The 16996-nt window shown below is 40.2% G+C and overlaps 1 protein-coding gene across 1 annotated transcript in view; it reads left to right on the plus strand.

Moving 5' to 3' along the window:
* The window catches only part of FAT4 (FAT atypical cadherin 4), a 224830-nt gene that overhangs the window by 109213 nt on the left and 98621 nt on the right, over positions 1–16996 (plus strand). Inside the window, exons 2-3 of the mRNA XM_038399216.2 lie at positions 8887–9018; positions 15230–15491. Coding sequence (XP_038255144.1) covers positions 8887–9018; positions 15230–15491 — 394 coding nt within the window. The remainder of the gene's footprint in view (positions 1–8886; positions 9019–15229; positions 15492–16996) is intronic.

Below are 16996 nucleotides of genomic sequence, written 5' to 3' on the forward strand. Positions count from 1 at the left end.
CTGGCATTTTTATCTGTTTGAATAATCAAAATGGTGCTTTCCGTGCCTTCTTGGTTGCAAAGATTTGAACTGCTTCTTGCTGAAGGTCCACAGTTTGGGCCAGCTCATGGTCTATTGAGATGATTGCAAGACCGACCAGCCTCTCCTGTGTCGTTGTGGAACATAGATGTGTTTTTATTAACTTCAGCTTGGAGAAGCTGTGTTCTCCACTGGCAACTGTTACAGGAAGTGTTAGAAGTATGCGCAGAACAACAAAAGCATTTGGAAAGAGGGTGGTCATCTTATTTGTGCACATATATTCCAGAAGAACCTTTGGAGTTGATCCTGCTGAAATGTATTCAGTTGATCATCTAATTCACTCACATCAATATCGCACATGACGTCATGTGTCAACACTACCTGCATTGCTGGTGTAGGTCTTCTTCAGGTATAGTGAGGAGTTTTGGAATATCATACAACATCCCAAATATACTGCTGTGTTCCTTGAGTGCATGAAACGTTCTTCAACTGACTGTATTGCACAATCTAGCACCTGGTTAAAGAATTCAACTTTGAATTGTTGTTTGGGGTCTCTTATGGGATTATCCCGTGCCTCGTAATCAAAATGTTGTCTTCTTCAGTGACTCTTGTATTCTTGAATGGGTGGGAAAATAGCTTCAGTGTGAAGTTCCTCTGCCAACTTCTGTGCACTCTTCAGAACATTTTGAAATCCCTCATCTGACGGTAAGACTGTAGGTATGTACTTTGGTTTGTCCAGTTGTTCCATTGCTCCAGATATATCAAGGTCAACACCTTGGAGTCTCTTGCTTACAGCATTTATTTCAAACAGTATGTCATGCCACAACACTAAGCCTCACAGAAATTTTAAGTTATGTATGTTTCTGGTGATTCCATTTCCCTCTGTTCTCCCACAAACAGTTCCTGTCATAGCATTATCCTCCATAATGGCAACTATGGCATCATCTATCTTCCCAGTCTGGTGTTTGATAGACTTTATCGCCTTTACTTGACTTTCCCATAGTGTGGCACTCAGTGGTTTCAGTGTCAGAGAGGATGTTCCCAGATGTTGCTTCAAAATTTGCCATCGATGAGTTGATGCAGAGAAAATACATAGATGCTCTGAATTACATTAAAAAATTCAGCAGCCTCACTAGAAGCTGATGCTGCATCACTGACCACCAAGTTCAATGAATTAGAACTGCATGGGATAAAATAAGCTTGAGGGTTTAACTCTCGGATCTGCGTCTGCACTCCTCTTGTCTTTCCTCTCTTGTTGGCATGATTATTGTAGTCTTGACCTCTCATGTCAGCTCTCGCAATTCCCGTACCTTCCAGCTTTTTAAGAAGCACATTTGTCATACCAGCTCCTGTAGTATCATCAATGTCAATAAATTCTAGAAAATGGTCTCTGACGGTCACCATTGCAGGAACATTTTCACTAGGTTCTGTTGTTTTTACAAAATGCACCATTAAAGTAATTTGTTTCGAATGCCTGATGTCAGATGTGCAGTCCAGAATAACTGAGTAATATCTTGCTGACTTCAGATCTTCCACAATCTTCTGTTTGACTTTTGTTGCCATAACTGATCTCATTTTGAATTGTTTTTCCAAGGTAGTGGTGGGTATACATTTCTAGGGTGGTGAGTATTCTTATATGCTCCTGGAGTACAGCATCAAACTCAACCATCAGCTCCACAATTTTAAGGAAGTTTCCATTGTTTGGCACATACAGCTGATCTGAAGTGCCACACAGTGCTAGGTTTTGGGTAGCAAGCATTCTCACAATGGCAATGAGCCTTTTCAGAACATTTTGCCGGTAAAAAGACTCTGATGCAATCTTCTCTTGATGCTGATAATCTGTGGGGGCCTTTAACCTTTGTCTCATCTCAAGCTTTTTCCACCTATGAAATGCTCTCTGGTGATTTGCTGCCTTCTCATGGCATGCCATATTTCTAGCCAGATTTTTCCAGTCCTTTGTTCCTGTGGAACCCAGTGTGGCTGGAACATTAGACTGGAAGAGTTTGCAACAAAAACAGTAGGCAGCATTCTGGGTTTTTGAGTACATAATCCATGGCCTCTCCATTTTGTCACCATTGGGGATTTCATGCCAGTAATGTGTTGGATGGAAACTTCTATTTTCATTGTCTTTGGGGAACATGAAGTTTTTCATTAGCTATGGCCCATGCAGTACAAGGAAGTCCCTCAGGCTACTGCTCAAGAGGGTCCACAGTTCTAGATCATCTAAACTTAAGGAACTAAACTCAGCAGCAGCTGTTTCTTGTGCCTCCACCACACTCTTCTCTGATCTACACTTTTCTTCAGGAATGTGCATGGTTATATCCATTTGAGATGGAGATATGGATACTGCAGCCTCTGCCAGGTCACCTGCACTCTGACTAACTGGAAAATCAGGCATCTTCTCACCACTCACATCCTCACTGGGGCCGGAAGTTCACTGTGAACATTTGTGTCTGTGCATCTCAGGAGAGCTCCTTCCTACTTAGATAGAAAAGCTTCCTTTGCTTGCTTGCTTTTTTTGCATGCTGCCCTTCTTTCACTCACGACTGCTGTTCTGTGCCAGCTATAGTGGCTCTCAACATTCAATTAAAGGGGGCAAATAAGCAGGCTGGTAGCAGCGCCTGAATGAGAGAAGATATCAGCATCATAAGGGCCTAATTGGCTCCTACTCCTTCAGTTGACTGCCTGTTCTCCTCAAGTGGGTTCAGGGAAGCTTCAGGAAACGGGAAGCTCTCTGAGAAGCTGGTGTTAATCATTCCAGGCTCCTGGAGGTGCTAGAGAGCTACATAAGAGGCTCCTTCTCCTCTCTCTCCCTGAAGCTCTTGCTGCTTTTTGTTATTCCCACTCACCTTTTCTCCTGCCTGCCTGTTATGTCTCTTGTGCCCTCCTTCTTCCAACACAGCATTCCACCATCTCTGTGCATCTAGAGCAGAGAGAGTACATATGCACCAGGAGCAGTTGTTTGGGGTATTTAAAAAACCCCAACAACAACAACAAAAACAAAGCAAGGAAGGTAAATTTGAACTGAATGCTGTCTTACCTCATTCTAGCAAACTTAAACTTACTTATTCCCCCAAGGCATAATGTAATGTGGATTTGTTTATAGAAAAAAACATAAGAGATTAATTTGAACAGTAAATAATAATCCTAACTAGTTCAAGTTAATTAATATTTCCCCTGCTTTGAAAGTATCCAAGGTCATAGGCTGTCATAGCAATCAGATTGGCACAGAGATTTTGAAGATACATGAACATTCTTCTGTAGGAGCAGGTTTCTTGCATTAGTGTAAGATGTTAACAAGTCTTGAGTCTGTGGAAATTGTTAATTACAAGTGTAGAGGGTGCAGTTTATCTTGTTAGTTGAACTCAGTAGTTTTACTAACAGACTTTTTGTTGTTACTGATTTCTTTTCTAATAAATATGTTTTCTTAATCATGCCGCCCTTACTTATGTGAATAGTACCATTGAGTTCAATGGATTAAAATAAAAATATTTGCACGAGGTCCAAACTATGATATTATTGTATTGTCTTAAGAGCAGATATGTTGCATAATAACAAAACAAACCTCATTCTCCAGTATCCTAAAAACATACTTGGATTTTCAGTGTTTTGCAAGAAATGGCTGTGCATTTGTGAGGAGGAAAGCGTTATGGAAAACTAGAGATCAATCAGGCTATTCTTTTTCTTCCCCTACCCCCATAGTAATCTATTCAAGTTTTTAGTCAACTGACAATAACAAGTTTTGGTTCTGGTATTATGACTCTGTATTGCAATCCTTGTACACTAAACCTCTTGTTGAAATAAATGGGATGCTAAGGTGTACAGGGGTTGTCATCCTGGCCCCACTGAAAACAATGCAAGTTTTGCATAGACTTCAGTGGGACCAAGATTTCACCCAAAGATTCCAGAATCGGGATTTTATTTTGTTGTGCATAGGCAACTTGTGACACAGGTAACCATGATACAAATCAAATATTTGGGGAACCCGTGAGGTAGATCATAAAAACTGGGAGATCATTTTCAGCAAATATAAGTTGGTGAATATCTAGGAAAGGGAAAAGTAGTTAATTCAGGAAGGATACGTATTGGCTTAGATATTTGATCTGGAATGGCATTTCCTCCCTGCCCTCCATCTCCTCAATAAATATATAAATAATAAATACTGAAGTCATTCACTGAACTACCCATACCTCTTCAAACTGGGATACTATAAAAAGTTGGTGGGCACAACTGCCCAATGAGCTTCAGCCCTCATGCGACAGCTTGTGAAAGTATTTAATCTATTACGTTCATTTTGTATCTCCTAAATAGTTGTTAATTTCCTGTAAGGTGGTCGCAGCTGTCCCTCCATCCATCTGGTAGGAAGGCCACACTCCCTCGCTACAAGTCCTGGAAGAGCACAGTTTAGCGGGAATATGATTTGGGGTCTCTGCCACTCAGCGGGATAAGCCAGTAATGAGTCTAGGAGCACTGGTCCTCCAAGCAGACAGGGCACTAATCAGTTTGGGGGCTCTAGCCTACAGTCAGGGTAAAGCAGCAGTGTCCATAATCCCCAGTGGCTCTGCCTGGTATTTAGGACTAATAGAATAATGAGTCTATTAGCCCTGGCCCTTGGGCAGGGCAGCAAAGTCAGGAGACTGTGGCCTACAGTCAGGACAGTGCAGTAACAAGTCTGTTATTCCGACCTTCAAACAGGACAGGGCAGCAAAGTCAGGAAGCTCCTGCCTCAGGTCAGAGCAATAATGAGCCTCTAAGCCCAGACCCTCAAACAGGGCAGGTCAGCAAACAGTCGGGGGCCCTGGCTCTAACGGACTGCCAGCAAATGCAGGCTTCTTGGCCTGTGGTGGGTAGGCTGCCACCCCGGGATGAGTTAGCAAAGGAAGGAGGACACAGGGCCAAACGACTCCACTGAATCCCAGACCAGGACCCTACCAGTGGCAGAGTGGTCTGCCCTTGGGTCAGCAGAGAAATCCGGCCGCAACACAGCTCCCCTGGGTTACCTCCTACACACCCGTTCGATGGGGGGTTCCTGGGTCGTCATCTGTCTCGCTGGGGTAAACAGCTAATGGCAGCCCCAGCAACTCCTTGATGTGTCTGGCGACCGGCTGCTCTGGCAGACCCTCCATATATCGGGCACTGCAGCAGTTGCTGTCGAGTCTGAGCTTCAGCAGTGGGTGAAGGATGTCCTGCTCCTCTCTAACTGAGCTGGAGGGCTGGCCTTTTATACTTCCAGTTCCTGTCCCAGCTGCCCGCTGGGGAGGCTTCCAGTTATCCCAACATCTGTCTCTGAGGGAGGCCATGCCCCCTCGCTATATTTCCCAATAGCTCCAAATAGAAGACTAAGTACTAGCTCTTATGGACCAATACTGGCAGAAATACTGAATGCATTTTTTATTAAATGGGCCCTAAGGTATAGAACAAAGTAACTGACAGTTGGTGTTATGGGGAACATGTGTGAGGAAATAATAGTCTCTGTTCTTCTCTTAGGTACCTTGCTTCAGTGACATCAGTTTTAATGGGCATATACCAATGTTCTTTCAGTTTGCAGTGCTGTGTGTAGGCTAGTGCTTGTTAGTTACCTTTAATTTCTACAACTGTCTACAGTCCTGGCTAATTAGGAATACCCGCAAATAAATCATAAAGATAGACCCAGTATATCAGTCCTGGTAGACCGCAGATAAAAACATCAGAAAATTGCTATTACAATCACATCTAAAAATATTGCATTGACCTTTTTTGTTTCATTGTGAGCTAGCTCAGTTCCTGCATTTTAAAAGGAGTGTCAGTATGAAATATGGCTGTTCTATTTATTTGTTGCCCTGAAATTTCAGGATAAGATCCAGAATGACTTATTGATCTTATGTCCCTTCTTTTTAATAATCCTCAATGCCAGTGAGCTGATCTGTCTTTGTATTAATTAACTTTGTTCCCCACAATTCTAACTATTTATGTTCCCTCCCACTTGCTATTGCATGTTGTGTAGATAATAGCTATATTGGGATCAGGGATCTCTGCAATGCAAAGCCATTAGCCAGAAGAGAGCCAAAAGTTGACAAACATTTTTGATAATACAAAGGACAGTCACTCACTGTGACAGTGTGTTCTGGTGATGAAATGTCACCTGCAGCTGAAACATTAGCTGTGCATGATATATATAGCATTAATAAATAAATTGCAAAGCTGCACAGCTGCCGTACCTTCAAGCCGTAGCTGGTTAAATTTAATAGTTTCAGTAGAACAACAGCATGCTTCACCTGTGCCATGTCAAGAGCCATGACTTGACTGTCAGGTATAAAATATAACAATCCTTCATTTTCCATTTCTTACTAACTCCCTTCTCATTCTGTGAGTAATTGTCATAATACTGCCTCAGTCTCTTTGAAAATGAACCTCTCAGACAATTTAATTATTTGAAAATGATTCTCTCTGGCTGTTTAATTAGGGTCATTGTTTGTGACACTATAGTTAATGTTGGGTCAGCATATTAAAGATTTATTACAAACTCTTATTTTCAGAGGTTTAAATCTGGCAACAAAAGCTTCCTCATAGAAGTTTGGCATATGAGGTCTCATCCTGGGGGATATCTATACAATGCTGGTAATAAATATACAAAGAAATTAAATATAATCTAAATTAATTAATTATGGCCTTCTATAAAAGGCACTCAAAGCTGACAGGTCCAACATTTTCCTACATTTTCAACAAGTTCTTCCCTACAATGTTCATGCAATGTTTATTATTAGTTATAAAAATGACTCAGTTCTCTTCTGTAATTACATACAAAAATGCCAGCAGCCCAACACTCATGAACAACCCTACAATAACAAACCACTGGGTGCACAGATCTGAAAGCAAACAAATACTGGTGAATTAAATAATTTTTAAATTTCAGACTTTCTAAGAATTATTATAAACAAGCTTTCAAACAAGATTTTAAAAATTCTAAAGCATACATAAACAAGTGTTTAAAAACAAAAGTGGTTTGCTTATACAGGGCCCAGTCCACTGAGGAACTGAGTATCCTTACTTCATTGAAGCTAATGGGAACTGATTGCTCTCAGCACCCTGTAGAATGAAGTCCTTAGATAGTTTTCTGAGTTTTTTTCAAAAACCTATGGTTACAGTTTTGAAAACTGAAATTTGCTAGTGACATGTATGAAAGCATGAAGGTATTTATGGGAGGAATGGACAATTAGGCAGTTGAAACTGACGTAGAGGTAAGGTTGGGGAGAGACACAATAAGAAACAAGATCAGATAAATACAGATGAACCGAGTTGGGAAGACTCTTGTTCAGATTAAGTGACTTTAAGGCCACAGATAGAGACAGAGCATGAGGTAGATTAAGGAATGGCGGAAGCTCTGTAAAAGTGGGGAGTCCACTGGTGCCTGAACCATGGCCCTGCCCCTGTCCCACCCCTTCCCCCGAGATCCCGCCCCTACACTTTCCCTTCTTCCGAGGCCCCATGCCCTGTTCACTCGCCACTGCCTCTCCTCCCGTCACTTGCCCTTACAGCCAGTAAGCCTCTTACCCCCCCGTTCTGGCGCCCCTGAGTATATTGGCAAAAACTATTTATTCCTCACAGAACCAAACTCCTAACATTGAGGTGCTCATTCTCCTGATCAAATAAAACTGATTCTGCCATTGGTTGCCTTCGTGTTAGGTGATAGCAGAGTATAAGAAGAAATTCTAGTAGTTGACTAAAGCTCGTAGAAACTACAGGCAGTGGAGCTCAAATGTCTGCACTGATTATACCCAGACCAGGTTAAGCCATATGTTCTCAATCAAGTGTGGGGAAATCCCTTGTGGGCAATGGGAAAGGGAGGTACTAAAGTACAATTATTATTCTATCTGTCAATCTTCATATCTGCTTTTTCTTTTAAGTTATCAGTTTCTTTGTTTCTCTTTCTGTCTAGCTTACCTATCTACCTTTCCCTGTTTGTAAAAAAGACAATAAAGACAATCCTGCCCCAAGTACTCAGTTTTCTCCTTGGTGGTCTTCAGATTCTGGTGACCACTTAATGTTTTGAGCCCTGTGGGAAGCATTTACTTTCAGTATAGATATAAAACAGCTGTTGTCCTCTCTTTCTTTATCGGAATCTTAGCAAGCAGTACCCAGTGAACAGTGGAAAAAGCAAGCCCTAAAACTTTGAATTTCGCATCAGCAATCCTGTGAGAACTAAACAATCTTACTTACATAGAACAATGAGTAAATAACCTTGGCCAATCTTTCAGACGCTACCATTAATATTTGTGAAGTATATAAACACAAAGTATTAAAATAATATTTGTTTAGATGTGAATAGGCAGGGAGTGAGGAATTTGTGTTTGCAATTATAAGAGACTCTTGGGGGGGGGAATGGGCAGAACAGAATGCTTTTGGATATAAAATGCAAGGGAATTTTTCCTTCCGCAGAACTGAGAGTTGCCAATATGTAAACATTTCAGTGGGAATTTTACACCTCATCTTTATGTCAGGCAGCATTTAATGGTTGAATGATCTTCTTCCCCAGGTCTTGGCAGCTATCCTCCAAGGGCCAACATTGAGGATTACAATGACAATTGATCAGTGGACCTAGTCCAATATAAACTAGACTAAGACCATTTAAAATCAATTGCTGTCAACAAGTCAAATGACCTTTATTTATGTTAGAGGCTTTTCTATGAGGATTTCATAATAACATGGAATTTTAATAGCCTTAGGGGCTTTTTCTGTTGTTGCAATTGTTATTTGGGAATGTTCTTATTATTCTGATTAGGCATAGTTTACCTGATTTTTTTCAAAGTTAGGTGATTTGCAATACTCATGTTTAATCAACATCTGACAGATACAGCACTTATGAAACTCTTCTTTTTTCTTGCATGATAGGTGGAAATAACACTTCAAGATATCAATGACAACCCACCACTATTCCCAACAGACATGCTTGATCTAACTGTAGAAGAGAATATAGGAGATGGATCTAAAATAATGCAGCTGACAGCCATGGATGCTGATGAGGTAAGATAATGTTTCTTATTTGAAACAAGAATATTAAATAATACCATTTTATGACCTGATCGTGAATAACTGTAATGAGAATTTCACCTGAGCAAGAAGTGCAAGATCAGTTTTTTTCTACTACAGTCTTGCGCTTCTCCTCCCCCACAGTATATTCAGAAAGTATCATAGTTGTGAGTTACTCCCAAAGTTACTGTCACCTGAGGACTCTGTGAAATGAGTGGATGTTCTCAGTCCATCTTTTAATGAGCAGTTTTACAGATAAAAATATCACGACCCATAGTTTGGTACTAATTAGCATCCTTTTTGTCATTCTCAGCAAAGATGTTAGACACTGACTTGACACAGAGACTGGACTATCATGTGGTCCTAAAAGTGCTCACTTTAGCCCATGGTCAAGGCTCTTTGGTAGGGAAGTGTTTGAAACCATAATTTCAGATCCAAACAGCTTTGAACTATGGAGATGTCCAAAATCCAAAGCCAGATCCAAAGTTTATAGACTAACCACTGTGTTAGGCAAAGGTGGTTGTATTTTTAAGCTGGGGAAGCTTTCACAGTGTTTGTACTCTATGGCTAGATCTAGCTACTGTCACTATTATTTGTTACCATAGGCTTTAATTTTACAAAAATAAAAGGGAAAGGAAAGAACTTTGAAAAATTCTACTGCGCATTAGTACTTTTCCTAGCATCTGATGGTCAACCATATTGATTCAGTGCTATCAAGACATTACAACTGACCAGCCATTAAGAATATAATGGAAGCATTCCAGCTGAACGGCTGACCTAGTAATGATATTACAATATTGTTGGAAGTCTTTGTGTATGTGTAATTTCATTGATTTATGCATTTCTTTTGGGCGGAAAGTCATTTAAATGTTAATTGTAATGTTTTATTCATTTTAATTGACTTTCTATTGACTGTACAAAAGGTTACAATGTCAAGACGTGTGTACCAGGCAAGTTTTATTACCAATAAACTAGAAAATCAAATAATTAAAAAACAAACACCTTTCATTTAAATAAATAATGAGTTAACTCAACAGTAGTAAGGATAAGCCTATAACTCTTTTAGTGTTAGCTTAGTGCTGGCTTCTATGACTGTTTTAATGGTAGTTTATCTGGTTCCTTCTATAAACAAACTACTTGAACACCTCCAATACGAGTACAGATGTGTGTATGTCTTCTTTCTTTCGTTCTTTCTTTCAATTTGTTGGTTTCTCTTCCTAGTAGCATCTCTTTTGTAGGGGCAAAGAGCAGGAGGACTTTGTGTCCCTGCCTCTAATAGAAAGGATGTGAAAGTCAGTTATCCATAACGTAAGTTGTGGCTGGTAAATAAAATGTGAATAAAAGAATCATGACTTCATAATAGTGACATATCTGTTTGTAAGTGTGGAGCCTAATTTTAACATTGTTTGTAACAGGATGATTAGAAGCACATGTTTTTAAAAAACATCAGATGCTATTAGGTATCAATACCTACCTTTTTTGTTGTTGTTTGTTTTTAGCATACTAATATGCTCTAGAGCTGGTTCCAAACCCCTCATTTCAGTGAGAGTCTTTCCTTTGACTTCCAGGGGAACTTAGTTCTTAATGATGATACTTAATTTTCATAATCTAACACCAGTTATTGAAAATGTTTCTGAAGAGTGCAAGATGCATTTCTGATATTTGTAACAATGTGCATTTTAAAATTGCATACACATCTTTACAGGTGTGTTTCTAACAATGGAAGATTTTAACTAGCTTCCATTCCACTCTGAAGTGAATTATATGGTCTTTTTTTACATATAATATTCTTGCCACAATACATTTTTGGATATTGAGGGTCTGACTTTTAAAACCTGGCCTACTTTTTGCACCTGTAGTTTATGTCAGCAGATAACTGCTGCTCAATATTTTGCTCATGCCTATAGACATCTACCTACTGGCTGCATGCGCAATTACTTGCAGGAAGGAATAAAATTGTGGACATAAAAAAGGAAGCCAAATTAAGGCCCCTTCAAAAATCATGCTCTAAATGTGTAAGAAAATCCTTTGTATATCAGAGTTTTATATAATGGCTTTTGGCCACTAGTTTTCAAACATTCACCCATTATATTAAGGCATTCATTCAGATCAACATAACTGTGATGAGAAAAGGAGTACTTGTGGCACCTTAGAGACTAATAAATTTATTTGAGCATAAGCTTTCGTGAGCTACAGCTTACTTCATCGGATGCATTCAGTGGAAAATACAATGGGGACATTTATATACATAGAGAACATGAAACAATGGGTGTTACCATACACACTGTAGCAAGAGAGTGATCACTTAAGGTGAGCTATTACCAGCAGGAGAGCGGGGGGGGGGGAAAAACCTTTTGTAGTGATAATCAAGGTGGGCCATTTCCAGCAGTTGACAAGAACATCTGAGGAACAGTGGGGGATAGGAGGGGGAATAAATATGGGGAAGTAGTTTTACTTTGTGTAATGACCCATCCACTCCCACTCTTTATTCAAGCCTAAGTTAATTGTATCCAGTTTGCAAATTAATTCCAATTCAGCAGTGTCTCGTTGGTGTCTGTTTTTGAAGTTTTTTTTGTTGAAGAATTGCAACTTTTACGTCTGTAATTGAGTGACCAAAGAGATTGAAATGTTCTCCAACTGGTTTTTGAATGTTATAATTCTTGACATCTGATTTGTGTCCATTTATTCTTTTACATAGAGACTGTCCAGTTTGACCAGTGTACATGGCAGAGGGGCATTGCTGACACATGATGGCATATATCACATTGGTAGATGTGCAGGTGAATGAGCCTCTGATAGTGTGACTGATGTGATTAGGCCCTGTGATGGAGAGGAGAGGTTGGAGAGGTTTTAGTTGGGGTATTCTATCTGCTACCCAAGATCCATAAATCTGGAAATTCTGGTCGCCCCATCATCTCAGGCATTGGCACCCTGACAGAAGGATCGTCTGACTATGTAGACTCCTTCCTCAGGCTATACTCTACCAGCATTCCCAGCTATCTTCGAGACACCACTGACTTCCTGAGGAAACAACAATCCATCAGTGATCTTCCTGAAAACACCATCCTGGCCACTGTGGATGTAGAAGCCCTCTACACTAACATTCCACACAAAGATGGACTACAAGCCATTAGGAACAGTATCCCCGATAATGTCATGGCAAACCTGGTGGCTGAACTTCGTGACTTTGTCCTCACCCATAAGTATTTCACATTTGGGGACAATGTATACCTTCAAATCAGCAGCACTACTATGTGGCCCCACGGTATGCCAACATTTTTATGGCTGACTCAGAACAACGCTTCCTCAGCTTTCGTCCCCTAATTCCCCTACTTTACTTATGCTACGTTGATGACATCTTCATCATCTGGACCCATGGAAAAGAAGCCCTTGAGGAATTCCACCATGATTTCAACAATTTCCATCCCACCATCAACCTCAGCCTGGACCAGTCCACACAAGAGATCCATCCACTTCCTGGACACTACGGTGCTAATAAGTGACGGTCACATAAACACCACCCTATACCAGAAACCTACTGACCGCTATTCCTACCTACATGCCTCCAGCTTTCATCCAGACCACACCACACGATCCATTGTCTACAGCCAAGCTCTACAATACAACCGCATTTACTCCAACCCCTCAGACAGAGACAAACACCTACAAAATCTCTATCAAGCATTCTTACAACTACAATAACCACCTGTTGAAGTGAAGAAACAGATTGACAGAGCCAGAAGAGTACCCAGAAGTCACCTACTACAGGACAGGTCCAACAAAGAAAATAACAGAACGCCACTAGCCATCATCTTCAGCCCCCAACTAAAATCTCTCCAACACATCATCAAGGATCTACAATCTATCCTGAAGGATGACCCATCACTCTCACAGATCTTGGGAGACAGGCCAGTCCTTGCTTACAGACAGCCCCCCCAATCTGAAGCAAATACTCACCAGCAACCATACACCACACAGCAGAACCACTGACCCAGGAACCTATCCTTGCAAGAAAGTCCGTTACCAACTGTGTCCACGTATCTGTTCCGGGGACACCATCATAGGGTCTAATCACATCAGCCACGCTATCAGAGGCTCATTCACCTGCACATCTACCAATGTGATATATGCCATCATGTGCCAGCAATGCCCCTCTGCCATTTACATTGGTCAAACTGGACAATCTCTACGTAAACGAATAAATGGACACAAATCAGACGTCAAGAATTATAACATTCAAAAAACAGTTAGAGAACACTTCAATCTCTTTGGTCACTCGATTACAGACCTAAAAGTGGCAATACTTCAACAAAAAAATTTCAAAAACAGACTCCAACAAGAGACTGCTGAATTGGAATTAATTTGCAAACTGGATATAATTAACTTAGGCTTGAATAAAGAGTGGGAGTGGATGGGTCATTACACAAAGTAAAACTACTTCCGCATGTTTATTCCCCCCATCCCCCACTGTTCCCCAGACGTTCTTGTCAACTGCTGGAAATGGCCCACCTTGATTATCACTACAAAAGGTTTTTTCCCCCCCCGCTCTCCTGCTAGTAATAGCTCACCTTAAGTGATCACTCATTACAGTGTGTATGGTAACACCCATTGTTTCATGTTCTCTATGTATATAATGTCCCAACTGTATTTTCCACTGAATGCATCCGATGAAGTGAGCTGTAGCTCACGAAAGCTTATGCTCAAATAAATTAGTTAGTCTCTAAGGTGCCATAAGTACTCCTTTTCTTTTTGCGAATACAGACTAACACAGCTGCTACTCTGATAACTGTGATGTCATTTCATGGGCACCAGGTAGTAGCCATTGCTTTAATAATTATAACTCTTAGCATCTTGCTAATTTTTTTAGTCAGTGTGTAGACAGGAAATTTCTATACATCAGACTATTTGTTTTAATGGATTTTAAATATTTTGATTTTCTTTGCCTTTCACCTAATTTATGAAAAGTTACTGATTTTGCCAGACCATATCAAATGCAGTCAGTTTCATAGTTGGACTCCATTTTGAGAAAATGGGAATAACTGGTTAAATGGAACAAATAATAAAGAGTGTGGTCACCTAAGAAATGCAAAGTTTTCACTGAATGTTTTTGTTAAACTATACAATTACAGGAAAGTGCATTACATATACCAGGTACACCTGAATATACAGAGAATATGTGGACTGAAGCATTATGCACAGCTGTTTGAGTCTGGGCAGCTGTATACATTTTAATTTATTTTATCAATTAGCTGGTTCCTGGTTTTTGAACAAACCTTCTGGATAAAAAGAGGCATTCCGTCCAACTGTTCACATAACTATCTTTATCTCTCTCATGGCACCAGACATGAACATGGCATTTAAGGCTACATCTACTCTGCATGCTCGGGTTGTGATTCCCTTGCTTGTAAACATGTACTCATATTAGCACTCACCAAGCTAATGTGAGTATAGATAGCAGTGTAGCTGCAATAGTTGGTAGTTGCAACGGAGGCACAGCTGAACAATGCCAAGTACATGCCCACTGGTTTCAGGTGAATGTGTACTCAGCACAGGTCAGCATACCTCTGCTGCCATTACCCATGCTACCATGGCTACACTTAGTGAGTGCTAGTGTAAGTATGTGTACACGAGTAGGGGAATCACAACTCTAGCTCATAGAGTAGATGTAGCCTAAGTGACCTGTAATTTTAAACAGCAAGTTTATCATTACGTTTTAGAGAAGGATGTTTCAGTTGGCTGCTACTTCTCCATTACTCCCTCTCCACCAAGGTATGGAGTAGAAAGGGCTAATTGAGCCCTGTTTTAGATTGGATTACTTAATTCAGCTTAAAATATTTTTTATTAAAATAATAAAAATAAGCATTAATCACTGAAGAGAGAGAGAAAATAATATAGTAAATAGATTATGGTGAAACTGACTTGATCTTGAATCAGATTTCAAATCCTGTAGAAGACCAGTGTTTTCCTGCACTTTATTTTACTGACTAGATTTGGTCCTTTTTTTGAACAGGAGTTAAAAAATATAATAATCTTATCTCTATCTGTCCAGTCCAAATAAATATTAGAAGCGTTTGTGGGGCGTGTGTGCTATTTTGTTAAGGAAATTGTTCTGAACAATGTTTGCAGACAGCAGTTGTGGGAATGACTTGGTCTTAAAGTGTTGCCTCACAAATAACTTGGTCTAACTACTTTTGTTTTTATTTAGGGAGCTAATGCTCTTGTCACTTATACTATCATCAGTGGTGCTGATGACAGCTTCCACATTGACCCAGAGTCAGGAGATCTGATAGCCACCAAACGTTTGGATAGGGAACGTCGCTCCAAGTATTCCCTGCTGGTTCGTGCTGATGATGGTCTACAGTCCTCAGACATGAGAATAAACATTACTATTAGTGATGTTAATGATCACATACCAAAATTCTCTAAACCTGTGTATTCGTTTGATGTACCAGAGGATACTACCCCAGGTAAATAAGGAACAAACCTTATTATTTTCTAAAATTGATGGTCCACACCCTTTATTTTCAGTTGACCTATACAGCAGTGATCACTAATATTGTCACTATTGACACACTAATTTTATTGCTAACGTGGCAGATTATCATTCCATTTTTTTATGTGTGCCATCACTATTTATCCATATTATGTAGAGCATAGACATTCACGTAGAAACACGACACAGAGGTTAAATGCAAAAATTTGTTTCTGTTTTTCTTATAATGGTGCCATTGTGGTAAACATTTGCAAATATTTCTGTTACATCATTTTTCAGGGATGCAAAACTATAATTAAATAATCCCTTGCAGGTTCAATTTCTATAGAATATGTGCTTCCAAGAAACCACCTCCCTACTCTATCCAGTCACCCATATCCCACTCATTCACACCATCGACACAGGCCTCCAGGTCGGATACATCTTTTACGTACCCTTTCTCTTCTTCAGGCAAAGTAGGACAACCGTGCTTTGTTTGGGGCAGGTGGCACCCTCCTCATTTTTATAGTTCCTCCATCTTTTTAAGGGTGGGGAGAAGGCCAAATGGAGCCAAATCCCATTCCCTTTAATTGACTGTTTTTAGGAGTGGTCAAGAAGGGCCAAACTTTCCTCATAGGCAGCAGGAGAAGGGATACTCCTGTTGCCAGAGTTAGCTATTGAACAACTGGTAGCCTTCCCAGAAAAGAAAGACTGCAGTTTTTAGGTATATAAATCTTTACGTGTTTTTGTACAGTGCCCAGCACAAGGAGCACTCCAGTCCTGATTGAGGCCTCTAGGTGCCACTACTAAAAGAGAACAGACAGAAAAATGTTGGGGGGGTGGGTGGCAGGCACCCAGTGTCCCAGAAGACCCCAAGTAGTGGATATCAGGCCCAGCAGGAAGCGGGAGTAGGGTTGCTACATTTGGGAAACCAGCTGGGCCAGAAGAATGTAGGCTGATTAAATATATGATCTTCATAGACTTGAACTGATAAGTATAAGCTAGACTAAGACCCCTAACTTGCCTCAGTTTCAAGTGAATTGAGATTTGAAGTGAACATTTTCCACAGCTCTGTTCATAACTCCATTTTATTCCCCTCTGGGCTGAAACTTGGTATGCACATCCTCAGCCCAGAATGAATGTTGTTTTTCATCATATTGTATACAATGGGAATGGAAATATACTGTGAGAATTCATAGTATTTTTATGTTCAACATATCAGGTAATGTAGTCTCTCAATGTGTATATTAACAGTAGATGCATCCTGCCCAAAGGATCTGTGAATTCAGAGCATCAATGAGAAGGTTTTGTAGATCTTTTATTTTTCATACTACCATTAAAAAGAAGCAAGTACAAAAGGGAAAGAAAATCCCTATAATATTAAAGGGTCAGACTCAGTCTAATCAAGGGAGGAAATTCTGAGTTAAGTTTGGAATTCTTTCCTTCACTCATGCTTTTGTGCATGCTGTAGATAATACACTACATATGGGTAAGAGCACA

This window comes from Dermochelys coriacea, chromosome 4, assembly GCF_009764565.3.
Source record: "Dermochelys coriacea isolate rDerCor1 chromosome 4, rDerCor1.pri.v4, whole genome shotgun sequence".
Taxonomy (NCBI): domain Eukaryota; kingdom Metazoa; phylum Chordata; order Testudines; family Dermochelyidae; genus Dermochelys; species Dermochelys coriacea.